Source organism: Oncorhynchus nerka, linkage group LG4 (genome assembly GCF_034236695.1).
Source record: "Oncorhynchus nerka isolate Pitt River linkage group LG4, Oner_Uvic_2.0, whole genome shotgun sequence".
NCBI lineage: Eukaryota > Metazoa > Chordata > Actinopteri > Salmoniformes > Salmonidae > Oncorhynchus > Oncorhynchus nerka.
The window spans coordinates 35425668-35441743 of record NC_088399.1 but is presented as its reverse complement, the minus strand read 5'-3'; the positions used below and the strand labels follow the sequence as shown (position 1 = coordinate 35441743).

The 16076-nt window shown below is 45.7% G+C and overlaps 1 protein-coding gene across 1 annotated transcript in view; it reads left to right on the top strand.

Annotated features, from left to right (window-relative positions):
* The window catches only part of LOC135571396 (astrotactin-2-like), a 64235-nt gene extending 49316 nt beyond the window's left edge, over window positions 1-14919 (top strand). The window contains exons 2-3 of the mRNA XM_065017484.1: window positions 12533-12720; window positions 14468-14919. Of these exons, the coding sequence (XP_064873556.1) occupies window positions 12533-12720; window positions 14468-14572 (293 nt within the window). The 3' untranslated portion in view covers window positions 14573-14919. The remainder of the gene's footprint in view (window positions 1-12532; window positions 12721-14467) is intronic.
* The last annotated feature ends 1157 nt before the right edge of the window (window positions 14920-16076 follow it).

Genomic DNA, 16076 nt, shown 5'->3' with positions numbered 1-16076 from the left:
AAAATGGAATGAGACGGAATTCACGACACAAGCGGTTCACAAAATGTTTCGTGTTAGGCTATAAAAATGGATTTTATCAAACAAAAGACCATTCATTGTGTAACAATGAGCATTGGGATTGCAAACAGAGGAAGATCGTCAAAGGTAAACAATTTATTTTATTGCAGTTTGTGATTTTGTTACGCCTGTGCTGGTTGAAATAGTTGTTTTTTATGTGGATCTATCCTCAGATAATCGCATCGTATTCTTTCGCAGTAAATCCTTTTTAAATCTGACAACGCAGTTTGATTAGCAAGATTCTAGGCTTTCGAAACCTGTGAGACACTTGTATTTTCATGAATGTTTAATATGACTATTTATGTAGCGATCACCGTATGTTGTCGAATTTCATCCCGCTAACGTGTTCTGTTCGAGGTTAAATACAAATAAGAATATTAACACTATGCTTTAACTTGCAACAAAAACAACTTTCTGACTAAATTTGAATCTTATAATATCTGAAAAATGTAGCTAAACTCTTACCCGAAAACATGGATGAACACTTCACTGCAGATTGGAACCATTTAACTCTGTTTGGTTTGTAGCTACCTCTTGTTTGGCCAGCTTTGTTTCAAGTCACTCCGGTTCACACTGCACTGCGTACGTGTGCGTACGTGTGCGTGCTCTTTGTTTCTCTTAAGTGTGTTTTGCTTCTCTGGAGGTGAAGGGCACATACCGTAATATCCTGTTTTGGACAGGCAGGTTCTTACACCTTTTCTGTTGCCCCCTTGGGGTGCCATATGCTCCTCACTCTCTCTGTGAAGTGGGAGCATATGCTCCCATGCTGATGAATCATCTTACACAGTAGCTATCAGTAATACCGCTTACATGTGTCTGGCTTCTACTGTACACTACAGATTCTGTCCATCTTGCAGTATCGGCACTAAGTCCTCCTGCTCACTAGGGAGTACACTACACCATCCCTGCTAATGGATTTCATCCTCTACGAGATCAGAACAGAAAGAGACATTTGACCAAGGTCTCATTGGGGAGGGCCCAGAACAATGGATATGTCAATCTCAATGTGTGTATGATTACCCCCCGGCTTCACTCTTTAGCAGGGGGTTGACGGCAGGCACGGGAGAGCAGGAGATGGTGCAATCAGTTGGAGAATGGCCCCTTTAATAGGATTGGACTGTTTAAAAAAAGTATATGTACTCTGTAGATAAGGGGAATGTTTATCCAGTTAATGTGTCACTTTAAATACATTAGGCCCTTTTTGGCTCGCTGCCTCCCTAATCCCAAATAGCATGAGACAAACCATTTATAGATCCGCACATAAATTAGAGTGGCATTGTTTTGGATAATGACACTAATTTCCCTTGTAAGAATAGGGTTTTTGGCCGAAACCAAATTATATTATGACTCAATTGCATATTAAATCTCATAATGTGGGGGGCACTTTGGGTTTTACAGCGTTGTTAAGGTGTGGTGGCTTATTATTAGATGTAAAACAGAGGTGACCTTGGGCTGCTGGGCTAGAGGCAGAGCGATGGGCTCGGAGGAGTGTGTGTGTTCACTATAGAGGAGAGAGAAACATAGGGCTCAATGCAGCACAGCAGCAGCGGTTGATAGCAGGCCACATTTAGTTTACTCTACTCTATGTTCTCTGTCACAACAAACTCCCAAAGATGAGTCAGTTCTAACATAAACCAAACACTCATCCTGCTCTCTAATTCATGGGCGTCTATGCACTTGTCTACATCTACGTTCTAATGAATGGGAAGTGATCATCAAGAACCCAGGATCTGTTGTGGTTTCTAGCCTATCAAAAAATATGTGGGTATTGTTACGTGTAAATGAGTGAAGAGGTGTGGAGTCAGGCGCAGAGAGCAAAGGATGTGGGAAAAACAACACGCTTTAATGTCCTGGAAACATAACATGTACAAAAGTGGAAACACAAATTAACAGAAATATAAACGGACAGCGTGAAACCCAAATGCCAACAAAATACACTCAAACAAAGAAACAGGAGAACAAGCCCGCACGAAACAGAAGCGGGCTGAACAGACTATATATAACCCTATCCTAACAACCAAACAAGAAACAGGTGATACCAATTAGACAGAACTAAACGAACACAGAACAACGGATCAGCGATAGCTAGTAGACCGGCGACGACGACCGCCGAGCGCCACCCGAACAAGAAGGGGAGTCACCTTCGGTAATATTCGTGACAGTACCCCCCTCCTGACGCGCAGCTCCAGCAGCGCGCCGACGCCGGCCTCGGGACGACCCGGGGCCGAGGCGCTGGGCGATCCGGACGGAGGCGATGGAATTCACTCAACATAGATGGGTCTAGAATATCCCTCACCGGGACCCAGCACCTCTCCTCCGGACCGTACCCCTCCCAGTCAACGAGGTACTGCAAGCCTCTCACCCGGCGTCTCGAGTCCAGAATAGCTCGTATCTTGTACGCCGGGGACCCCTCGATGTCCAGAGGGGGCGGAGGAACCTCCGGAACCTCATCTTCCTGCATAGGACCAGCTACCACCGGCCTGAGAAGAGACACATGAAATGAGGGGTTAATACGATAATACGAAGGAAGTAATAATCGATAACAAACCTCATTTATTCTCCTCAGGACTTTAAATGGCCCTATACACTGCGGACCCAGCTTCCGCAGTCTGTAGGGCGGTAGGGAGACCGGGCAATGGGATAAGACGGCAGGACTTAGAGAACCGATCCACAACGACCAGGATTGTAGTGTTACCCTGAGAGGGGGGAGGTCAGTAAGAAAATCTACCGAAAGATGGGTCCACGGCCGTTGTGGAACGGGAAGAGGTTGTAATTTACCTCTTGGCAGGTGTCTAGGAGCCTTACTCTGGGCGCACACCGAACAGGAGGAAACATAGAATCGCACATCCCTCCTCAAAGTGGGCCACCAGTACTTCCTCTCAAGACCTCGCACTGTCCTATAAATACCTGGGTGACCCGCCGAGGGTAGACAATGAGCCCATCGAATCAATTGATCACGGACAGCCAGCGGCACGTACCTACGACCCTCCGGACACTGTGGAGGCGCAGGTTCCCCCCTATGCGCCCGCTCGATGTCTGCGTCCACATCCCATACTACTGGTGCCACCAGCTTAGCTGCCGGAATGATGGGAGTAGGATCGATGGACCTGTCCTCAGTGTCATAGAGTCTTGACAGCGCGTCAGCCTTAGTGTTGAGGGAACCTGGTCAATACGAGATAGTGAAACGAAATCTGGTGAAAAACATGGCCCACCTTGCCTGACGAGGATTCATTCTCCTAGCTGATCGGATATACTCCAGGTTACGATGGTCAGTCCAGATAAGGAAAGGGTGCTTAGCCCCTCAAGCCAGTGTCTCCACACCTTCAGGGCCTCAACCATAGCCAACAACTCCCTATCCCCCACATCATAATTCCGCTCCGCTGGCCCGAGTTTCTTTGAAAAAAGGCACAGGGGCGGAGTTTCGGAGGCACACCCGAACGCTGTGAGAGCACCGCTCCAACCCCAGCCTCGGATGCGTCCACCTCTACTATAAACGCCAAAGAAGGGTCCGGATGTGCCAACACCGGCGCCTCAGTAAACATCGCCTTCAACTTATGAAAAGCTCCGTTCGCCTCTGCTGACCACTGCAAACGCGCCGGCCCCCCCTTCGGCAGTGAGGTAATAGGGGCAGCTACCTGACCAAAACCCTGGATAAACCTCCGGTAGTAATTGGCAAATCCCAAAAACCGCTGCACCTCCTTTACCGTGGTCGGAGTCGGCCAATTACGCACGGCCTTTATGCGGTCACCCTCCATTACCAAACCAGAGCTGGAAATGCGATAACCCAGGAAGGAAACTGATTGTTTGGAAAACTCACATTTCTCCGCCTTCACATACAGGTCATTCTCCAGCAGTCGTCTAAGAACCTTGCGCACAAGAGATACATGCTCAGTGCGTGTAGCGGAGTAGATCAAAATATCGTCAATATACACCACTACACCCTGTCCGTGCAGGTCTCTGAGTATTTCATCCACAAAGGATTGAAATATAGCTGGAGCATTCTTTAAACCGTATGGCATGACGAGGTACTCATAATGGCCCGACGTAGTGCTAAATGCAGTTTTCCACTCATCTCCCTCCCGAATACGCACCAAATTATAAGCACTCCTGAGATCCAGTTTAGTGAAGAACTGCGCTCCGTGAAATGATTCCACTGCTGTAGCAATGAGAGGTAGTGGGTAACTAAAACCCACTGTGATGGAATTTAGACCTCTATAATCAATACACGGACGTAACCCACCATCTTTTTTCTTCACAAAAAAGAAACTCGAAGAGACAGGTGACATGGAGGGCTGAATGTACCCCTGTCCCAGAGCCTCGGTGATATAAGTTTCCATAGCCACCTTCTCCTCCTGGGACAAAGGATACACATGACTCCTGGGGAGTGCAGCGTTACCCTGGAGATTTATCATGCAATCCCCCTGCCTATGGGGTGGTAATTGGGTCGCTTTCTTTTTACTGAAAACGATAGCCAAATCGTCATACTCAGCTGGAATGCGCACGGTGGAAACCTGGTCTGGACTCTCCACCGTTGTTGCACCGATGGAAACGCCTACACACCTGCCTGAACACTCATCAGACCACCCCTGTAGAGTTCCCTGTTTCCACGAAATCGTAGGATTATGAATAGCTAGCCAGGGAATCCCCAGAACAACTGGAAATGCAGGTGAATCGATAAGGAACAAACTAATTCGCTCCTTGTGATTCCCCTGCGTAATCATCTCCAACGAAATTGTGGCTTTCTTTACCAGCCCTGACCCTAATGGTCGACTATCTAAAGAGTGCACGGGAAAAGGGGGGTCTACTTTTACTAACGGAATCCTCACGATTCCCAGATGAATTCCTCCAGCACCGACCAGACGTGTGCCCTCTCCGGCCACAACTGGTACAGGAGGAGCTTCCTCCTCCGATCTCCCTTGACGCAGTCCCTCCTAGCTCCATCGGGATAGGGGCAGGATGATCAGGAGGTAGAACTGACAGGACCCTTTCGGAACGGCCACGAGCAGCTAGCAGATGGTCCAACCTGATCGACAGGTCTATCAGTCCATCCAGGCTAAGCGTAGTATCCCGACAGGCCAGCTCCCTACGGACGTCCTCTCTCAGGCTACACCTGTAATGGTCTATCAGGGCCCTGTCGTTCCAGCCTGCTCCCGCAGCCAAGGTCCGGAACTCCAGCGCAAAGTCCTGCGCGCTCTTCGTCCCCTGTCTAAGATGGAACAATCTCTCACCCGCCGCTCGACCCTCTGGAGGGTGATCAACACGGCCCTGAAACGGCGGATGAACTCCGGGTAGTTGTCCTTCGCTGAGTCGGGCCCGTTCCAGACCGCATTAGCCCACTCCAGGGCTCTACCGGTCAGGCAGGTGATGAGGACCCCTACTCTCTCCTCCTCCGAGGGGGCCGGCCGAACGGTGGCCAGGTAGAGGTCTAATTGCAGCAGGAATCCCTGGCACCCCGTCGCTGCTCCATCGTAATTCCTCGGAGGCGTCATGTGCAGAGCGCTGGAACCGGATCCAGATGGGGGAGATGGTAGAGTTGCTGGTAGGAGGGTCAGTGGGGTAGTAGTAGGGAAACCATTCCTCTCCCAACGATCCATCCTCTCCATCATCTGATCCATCGCTGATCCTAGGCGATGGAGGATGTACGTGTGATGTTGAACTCGCTCTTCCATAGTGGGAAGAGGAGTGGTCGCTGCTCCTGCTGACTCCATAGAAGGTGCGGGCTTCTGTTACGTGTAAATGAGTGAAGAGGTGTGGAGTCAGGCGCAGAGAGCAAAGGATGTGGGAAAAACAACACGCTTTAATGTCCTGGAAACATAACATGTACAAAAGTGGAAACACAAATGAACAGAAATATAAACGGACAGCGTGAAACCCAAATGCCAACAAAATACACTCAAACAAAGAAACAGGAGAACAAGCCCGCACGAAACAGAAGCGGGCTGAACAGACTATATATAACCCTATCCTAACAACCAAACAAGAAACAGGTGATACCAATTAGACAGAACTAAACGAACACAGAACAACGGATCAGCGATAGCTAGTAGACCGGCGACGACGACCGCCGAGCGCCACCCGAACAAGAAGGGGAGTCACCTTCGGTAATATTCGTGACAGGTATGTTGTATTTGTGTGAGTATATGATCATAAATGTGTTTTCTCTTGTCCAGTTTTACACAAAATGCCATAATCTTGAGTTCATCTTTACGTTTACCTCTATAAGGTCTTTCTCTACCCCTGTTATCTTGGTTGTCATAAAGCACCTATATTACAGTATAAGTCAGATAGGTTCACTCCATGAGGGACCATTTTAAGTAGTGTCTGAAATGTGATTGGTTTTTACTGGATCTGGTGGGCACTGCCCTGGCTAGCTGCTGGCTCTGTGATTGAGCACAGTTTGAGTTGGCGTGGGAGTAGGAGTGGGCGCCGGGGTACAGATGGACCTTCAGTCCCACTGGCTCGGCTGATTGTTAACACCTGATTCTCACCGGACCCTTCCCTAGACCCTGGTAGAATCAAATGATCCCACGTTACCTGCTTTTCTTTCTATTTAAAGTGATTGCTGTCCGTTGTACCTCATCAGCAATAGCGAGATGCGCAAAATACATTCTGTGGCATTGGACAGATACATTTCAGCGTGAATATGTCTTGGTGGAATCACACTGTCGGTGTTGCTGCAGTAATTTAGCAGTGCATTGCTAAGATGATTAGGCTTGGGTGGCTTTAAAAATGCATCTGTGGAGATGTCAGATGGTGATGGCGTCCGGGTGGTACAGAGGTCAGGACCAGGTCATCCACTAGGAAGTGATGAGTCGTCAGAATTGGATACCGCTGTGCTGACTGTTTAAAGACAGCTGTCACAGCAGAAGGAGCCTTCAAAGACCCTTAGGACAGGGAGAGACACCTGGTGACAGACCTTTTTATCCAGGAGACAGACGGTACTATTGACTGTCTTTGTGCAATGGCCATGTCATATGTCCATGTCATATAAGGGAATATGACCACGTCATATCAGATCATTTTATGGTATATTGTAACAGTCCTGATTACATTTGCCTGTGATGTAGATTTAAAGACTCTGGAACTTTGGCGACTACTATGTCTTTTTTTAAACCTCCTGCTTTGGGATGGATGTGTCAATGTGTAGTTCATACATGGATAATCTATGAACAGAATTACTGTCTTACCTCAATTAGCCATGAAATCCCTAGTTTGAAAGCGACTGTTTTTCTGGAAGCTGTGCCATTTTCCATACATTTTCTCCCACGTGGGCCAGCACCCTAACAATTCAAGTTCCAGCCATTGAGCTTTAGCCCCTCGCCATTTGAGTGTGTCAGCTAGCAAGATGCACACACAGCAGAGCGAAAGAGAGTGCAATGACGAGGTGTACATATCTCCACATATGTGACGACGTATGCAATTTTCGGGGCCATTTATGGCTCGTGCGAGCTACTTTCAGATCTTCTAGCCAAAAAGTATACAAATGTACTAGAGAATCTTTATTGTGCACATATAAAATTATTTATTTTTCAATGAGCTTACTTTATCACAATACAATAACATCAGGCTCGTTATTATATAACCTCCATGAATCTTTGTTGCTTGTCTCGATGACTCTTAATTAATGATGACTCGCCATGTTTGACTTTAATGACACTGACATGCCAGTTGTAGGCCTTAGGCAGGACCTGAACATGACATTGATGGCCTCCCTCATCTCTATTGTCTTTCTCTCTCTCTCTCTCTCTCTCTCTCTCGCTCGCTTTCTCACCCTCGCCCTCCCTGGGTAACATTATTAGCTGTTCAGTCCTGGCTGGGATGATATGATTTCTCTCTTCACATAGATGGCATGGTAGATTATCTAATGGCCTGGTCCTGCGGTGACTCATTGTGGAGAAATATTCCGCCAATCGAGCCCTGCTGCTCCACCCTCATTAACAATAAGTCCTTTGTCACAGACACACAGTGTTAGGGATCCCTACGTTATGACCCGACTGTGCCAAGGCGCCAGCGGGAATTAGCATATTACAATGCCTTGAAAAATGCGCCTTACTTCTCCTCGCGATACATTTTTTATTGTTTGCATTTTTAATGACCTTTACGTCCATGAATGCCAACTATTTAATTAGGGAGCATAATAAGATGTCTGGGTGACATTAAGTTGCTAAGTGTTTCATTTCAATGGGAAGCAGCCTTTCGGTAATGCCGTATTTGCCTAAATACCCAATATCTCACGTCAACTTGTTTGGAAATGGTAATTGGTACATTCTTTACAGGCATTAGCATTTTCTGAATGGGAGACTTGACATCCCTCCATTTGGTGACTGACTAATCAAATGTACTTCTACGAGCTCATTCATTTCCCCCTAATATGTGGGTAAGTTTTCTTGTGTTAGACTTTACTCTAAATACTCTGTTTCAAATGTGAGGCCATTCAGAGTGGACATTATCGAGGTCAAAGCCTAAACACAGTGAGATGTGTTTGGTATGTGTAATGAATTTAGTAATAGCCTCTGACAGTACTGATGAGGCACTGACTGTCACCGTCTTCTATCCTCTGCATTTGGAGCTGATATATTTAGATTCATCTCAAAGGTTATGGAAGTCTATCATTGTCCTCGCTTATGAATTATTAAATGTACAGCTGCCCGTAATATTGTGACAGGCATGGCAGGCTGAGGCTCTAGGCTAGGCGGCAGCATTATCGGAAGGCTTGCTGGCTGGCTTTCCATGCCACATGGGCAATGACAAACCGCAAAGTGCCTTTAGGGTGCCAACTTTCATCAGGGTAAGCGGGGATGACACGGCCTTGTTACTGAACTGACAAACTGTCACAGTGCTGTCAGTCCACACAGTTACTGACTACATGCAGCTATGATCACCTTTAAATTGATGAGAACGACCTTTGTGTGTGTGTGTGTGTGTGTGTGTGTGTGTGTGTGTCAGAGAGAGAGAGAGCTCACAAACATCTGCTAGTTTTTGTTTATCTCACTCCCATTTGTATATGTGTGCATCTGTCTTGTCTGTGTGTGTTTAGAACCACAACCTTTCTGCTTTACAACGATAGTATTTCGTTACAGCCTGTGGGCTACTGCTATTCATTTTTCTAAAGAGATAGATGAATAGTCCTTATTACTTACAATTCCTTAACACACATTCTTCAGAATCCACCTCGGCTACATGACACCCAATCCTCACTTAGTTGCTGTCACTGTTTTTACTGTAGAATGAAATGAAAGTTGAAATTTCAATTGCATTAAGCAAGCTAAAGGTCAGGCCTATGTTTAATAACCAACATAGTTCAACATCAAAACAAAGGCCAGCCAGCTGACAAACTGAATGCTGTGATCAAGGATATTAAATTTTAGCACAGAATAGAGTAAATTATGTAAAGTTAGCAGACATGAGGACACAGTCACATAATCTTTTAGCTATGTAGGGCACAGTATTTGTATTTATTAGAGATCCCCATTAGGGATCCCCATTAGCTGCTGCCGAGGCATCAGGGATTAGTTCAATTGGATGCTACATTTGAAAATGATCTTAAATTAAACTCAGTTTAAAATAATACATGTGTATTTATCCATTCCCCTTCATAATTAAATCTTGCACGTTGATTTTAGATCAATTTAATCTCTCCAAAATGCCCAACATAGATCACTAACACGTGCGGAAAATGGAAATGAATACCTGAAATACAATATTATACAGTCACTGCAGCTCTGCCGAGACTGGGGAATGGGTCCTGCGTGTGGAGACACTTTGTGTACACAGTGCTGGTAATAAGTGTTATGCTGACAGCAAGTGTTCAGTAGATTTCACTCAGGGACATCTGGGCTACCTTCCGATGCCTCGGCCAAGATTAACAGGGTTTGATCAAGGATTTGGGCTAGCTCCAAACAATCCCGTCCCCCTCTGTGCTGCGAGCTGAATGAGATCACGAGTTAAAGTGGAAAAAGGCCATGGAGTAACTCAGTTTTAGTCTGTTTTCGGGTTTGTCTCATGAATAACCAATGGCTTTGACTGTAACCTTCGTACCTATTTGTACCTTGGTTGCTGTTGACGTGATAAAGGCATTCGCCACACTCATGAGGTCTTGAGAAGGTTGTTCTCGTGGTTGAACCTTTTGTCATTCTATTTGTGTCAAATCTGCCACGCTTCTCCCCTGCTCTCAGTGGCTTGTGGGTACAATGGCACGCCTCAGGGTAGACGTTCCATCCCTGATGCCCTTGCTGGGAGCGTACATGCTTCAACAACATCTTTCCACACACAGGTGTGCAAACACACACACACACACACACACCACACACACACAAGCCAGTGTGTCGTTATTGGTGAAAAGACCTGCGGCTGTACCTCTGTATCCTGTGAACGTCTGGATGTTTGCCCAATAACAACACTCATAGCATTTTGTGACGTTCCCCAGCAAGAAAGCATCATATTGTTGCTCAAACAGATAGGAGGTGATGTTTAAGGAAGGGTTCTGAAAGACACTCATGGGAGAGTCCACTGAAAGCTGACGAGCAGCAACAACTAGAACCTAAATGACACCCACCATGAGCGCCCACTCAATTTTCCCAAGAAGAGGCATACAAAAGAAAGTCCACATCAGGCTCTAAAGTCAGCAAGTGATTGGCAGCCAAAGTGTCTCTCTTATATCTGTCCCCCTCTATTGGTTTAAAATGGCCACCTCTAATGATTGCCACCTCATTTCTAGACCTGCACACAGGAGCACATCCTCTGTCAAGGTCAATAGCCCAATCTCCAAATATGACAAGCTGCAGATAACACATAGTGATGTTCTTTTAGATGAGTGCTTGACATTTCACAGCCTACACATTTTGATCCTACGACAGTACAGTCAGCAGAACTGGTACCACACTGTCCTTTTATGATAAGGAAAGATGCTGAAAGCTTACTTTTTGAAAGGTTTTTGAAAAGCTTTTCACCTGATTGTCCCATGAGGAGCCTAGCCTATAACTTTTGTCCTATTATCATCCACTGTGGATTGTACTGCTGCTGTAGTGTTCTTGGTAGATCATGCTTTCTTTGTTAATAAAGTTCACTTCACCAAAGAAGTGAGGTTATACATTTAAAAGAAATCTGTCTGTGTCGAAGTCCAGACTGGTGGTGTCAGCCTTCCTTATCATACTGTACCATATCAAGTGACTCTGCTTCTCTCCCGGTCTTTAAAGCCCTGTGGTGCTCCTGATGTATTGTATGTGTGTGCCCTGTACTGGAAAGGCTGTGACGAGGGCAGCTCACAGAGCAATCCTCTCCTGCTGTGTCCACTGACCCCAGAGTCAGTAGGTTAATGACCAGCGCCACTGAATACCATCCCTCATACTGTACCTGCAACTAGCCTGGGAGCAGCTCCGTCCCCCTGTCCCTGACCTTGTCACCCACCCCTGACAAATACTGTATCAAGCACATAGCTTCCAGAGGCTGTCTCGGTACCCAGCGACCGCGGAGCCCCAGTTGTCGATAGCGTCACATTCCTGTGCTTTGATCCCTATCTGGCCAGCTTGGTTATTTTCGTGCCTGCTTTATTTCTCTCCCATCAATTTGCCCTCTGAGTCCGATCTCACCTGCCTTCGTTTACATTTTTCAAGGTTGCGCCTTTTCTTTTTCCTTTTTTTAACTGATCCACTTCCCCTCTGGTGTCGTAGCTCTTTATGTTAATGCTGATGGCCTGTTCGCGCTAATGTATTCATTAGGTTTACAGGACTGTTGATGATTTGTGGAGATAGCGAGAGGACGGAGCACAGCGAGGCAGCGTTTTCTCAACCGCTATTGACAATAAAATTGAATCCTAGGTGACAGATAGCTAACAGAATGGCATACCCATTGTCTTATCCCCATTAGTTACTACTCTACTGATTTTAAGTCTGCTCATACAAACAGGGAGTGTGCAAGCAAAGGTCTAAGCTATCCACCATGATGATTAATGTTGTTTGTTAGGCCCGTGACGTTTTACTGACCTAGAGGTTTTGATCAATCAATTCTGGATTAACGGCAGAGTTTTAACTTATTGGTTGGGAAGCAGTCATCATTATACAGATATCATGTAAACTCCTTGGAAATTCAATTCAGTTCCCAAATACCTCTCTACCTATTTGACACAGTGTAGGATTGCACAGAAATGTAGCCTTATCCCTCCTAAGAGTGTCTGTTGATACAGCTAGCTCTACGGAGCAGCCGAGTCTTGACCTTAAGAGAGAGCAAGCACTTCACTAGAATGTTAATACAAAACTTATCACAGACTTCAGTCACCCCTGAACTTTCCGTTCAATTTCCCCAAATGCTCATGTGCCTCTTTCAGACACAGATACACATGCACACATTCACACATGCATGCATCCACACACATACCGATGCAAACATACACACACCCACAAAATAAATTGTGTTAATTGTTAAAAGTGTCAATTGTTTAAGGTTGTCACAAAATCTTTCTTTCTCTTCCTATCTGTAGAGATGTCAGGTTTGGGGGCAGACATCTCTCAGGTGCATTGGAAGCAGCAGTGGCTGGAGAACGGAACGCTGTATTTCCACGTGTCCATGAGCACCTCTGAGCAGCTGATACAGACAACCGTGCCCACGGCCCAGGAGCCTGCTCACGTCCTGCACGAACACATGCACCTGCTGCACATCTCTGTTATGGTAAGAAACACACACTCTTACCCCCTCTTGACCCCGCAACACCCCATCCTCAAATCCTCTCTTTCTCTCTCTTACCACCTCTTCACCACTCTCTCATTTTTCTTTGCCTCTTGACTCACTGTCCTCAGGTGAACTGCTGTATCATGTGTCTCATCCATCCGTGCTGTCCAATGCACTGATATGCTTTAGTCTGCAAATCTCTCACCCACCCTCAGTGTGTTCCTCTGCTGACTAGCACAGCACTGTTCTGGGGCATAAACATCAGCAGGCTCTACTGATATCACTCTACTGAGTGATGAGCCAGAGGTTATTCCAGGTCAGCTGGTTGTGTGATCTAAAGGGGGTTCAGACTCAGAGCAGACCTTATTTCATGCTTTCAGTCACCGCTCTTGGTTTTCTTTTGATACTCCTACTGTGACTTGATGTGAATGGCGGCATGTGTGTCTGTGTGTAATCTCATCATCTGTGAAATGGGGTAAGGATATTGAATAGTAAGGAAGGGGGAGGAAGTACACTACATGGCCAAAGGTATGTGGACAACCCTTCAAATTTGTGGATTCGGCTAGTTCGGCCACACCAATTGCTGACAGGTGTATGAAATCGAGCACACAGCCATGCAATCTCCATAGACAAACATTGGCAGTAGAATGGCCCATACTGAAGAGCTCAGTGACTTTCAATGTGGCACCGTCATAGGATGCTTCCTTTCCAACAAGTCAGTTTGTCAAATTTCTGCGCTGCTAGAGCTGCCCCGGTCAACTGTAAGTGTTACTGTGAAGTGGAAATGTCTAGGAGCAGCAACGGCTCAGCCGTGAAGTGGTAGGTCACACAAGCTCACAGCGCGTAGCGCATAAACCTTGTCTGTCCTTGGTTGCAACGCTCGCTACCGAGTTCCAAACTGCCCCTGGAAGCAACGTCAGCACAAAAACTGTTCGTCGGGAACTTCATGAATGGGTTTACATGGCCAAGCAGCCACACACAAGCCTAAGATCACCAATGCATAGTGCGAACTGTAAAGTTTGGTGGAGGAGGGAATAATGGTCTGGGGCTGTTTTTTTGTGGTTCGGGCTAGGCCCCTTAGCTCCAGAGAAGGGAAATCTTAACATTACAGCATACAATGACATTCTAGACGCCTCTGTGCTTCCAACTTTGGAGTAACAGTTTGGGGAAAGCCCTTTACTTTTTCAGCATGACAATGCCCACGTGCACAAAACGAGGTACATACAGAAATGGTTTGTCGAGGTCGTTATTGAGGAACTTGCCTGGCCTGCACAGAGCCCTGATATTTGCCCCATTGAACACCTTTGGGATGAATTGGAATGCGGACTGCGAGCCAGGCCTAATTGCACACTATCAGTGCCCAACGTCACTGATGCTCTTGTGAATGGAAGCAAGTCCCCACAGCTATGTTCTAACGTCTAGTGGACAACCTTCCCAGAAGAGTGGAGGCTGTTATAGCAGCAAAGGGGGGACCAACTCCATATTAATACCCATGATTTTGGAATTAAGTGTTAAGTGTTCAACAAGCAGGTATCCACATACTTTTACCCATCTAGTGTAGATCTGGCTGGGATGAGGAGTCAAGGTGTACACATGTGGCCTCTGGGCCCAGGATGTCTCCTGGCTCTTTGAGTGAGCATCATTAAGTGTAATTCTGTCAGTTCTGTGGCAGGTTCAAGTCGGAGTACTCTATTCTTTTGGCATTGAGCTGTCTATTTCTCACTCTCTCCATTCCTCCTCCATTTAGTCTCTCCATCACAGACCTCCCTCAGCCTGCTGTGGACATCACCGTCTCTGTCAGGGAGAGGCCGATCTCAATACTGACACATATGTGGGAAAGACATCTTATTGACATGGAACTCTGCATTGATCGTGCAGTTTATTCTGATTTGTGTTGATCGTCCATATTGTTGGAATTGAAATGCTTTTGTCATTTGTGTTAATATAACATTTTTGTGTAAATTACATTGAGATTGTGTGTTCTTGAGTTCTTCCACAGTAAATCAATGGCAGAAATATAGATAAATATAATTGACAAACCAATATACCCTCAATTTTACTCTTTCAGTTCTGCACTTTTTTGCTGTCTATATGCTATGTTAGATAGAGTTCCAAAAGAAACATTGACGCAGGGAATGCTTATGTCCTTGCAACTTGTGCATGATTCCAATCAGTCAATGTGAAAGATGGGATTGTGAAATACGGTTAAAACGTATGTAATACAATATAATAAAGGTAATGCTTTCCAGCTTAAATTCTTAGTAACTTCCCGGATTAATGTGTATGTTTAAGGGTCAGATCTTCCCCAGTCTCATGTGTCTTTATTCAGGGACAGTGGGTTCACATTAAGCATCATATCACCTTAAATAATGTGCGGTATGGAGCTCACAATGGCACATTTCCTGCCCCAGGGGATGCGTTACTTTCAGCAGACCTTCAGGGTTTTATAACAACTGTCCTTTGCAAATCTTTCATTTCTACTTACCGTACCTGTTAATGGAAGATCACTGTTTCATACAATAGCAGTGAAGGGCAGTGATTTGAGATCTTTAGACGGTAGAAACGCTGCCTTCTGTTCAACTTAGTTGCAAAGTGAAGTTTCCTAGCGCATACCGTTTTAACCCTGACAAGTTAAATATGCAGTTTCGTGGGCTAAATAAAAACACAATTACTCTTGTTTTCAAAGTAAACTTTTACACTACAGTGATCATAGCTAATATTTGTATATCCCTATTACCATATCAATGAGAACATAGACATGCGGAATATGATCTTAACATTAACATCCAACTACAATTCCCCCCCCAATACACATTACCTTATTTGAACTGCAATCCCAAAAACAGCACAAAATACAACAATTGAAGCTGCTTTCAAGAAGCTTCGGGCGTCGCATTAAACTCACTTCAGGAACAAGGACATGCTGTCATTCTTCCTCTCTAATTGGCTGGCTTGTCAATCATGTCGAACTAGCGAAGGCACGCCAGGATAATGATAATTTTATAGGTTTCACTTAGACCTTCGCTGTGTCTCAGATCATAGGCTGCTGCCAGCTGTACGAGCTAGAGATTCAGATAATGAGCTTCCTCTTACTCATAAGTAAATAAGGGATTTCAATACAGGTTGTTAAAATTACGGACATGAGGGCCAAAAGGTAAATGTTGTGTTATTCAATGAAGAAAAAGTAGAGTCGGATCATGGGTCTCAACCATGTGGCCCTGTGGCCATTAGCTGCCCAGAATGTGATTTAATTTGGCTCCCACCTGTGCTTCCACCACCAACTTCTCTCATTAGCCTCTCTTAACTTTCCTAGTTATTTGGAAAGATTTGATTAGGGAAAAGGGTACATGACACAT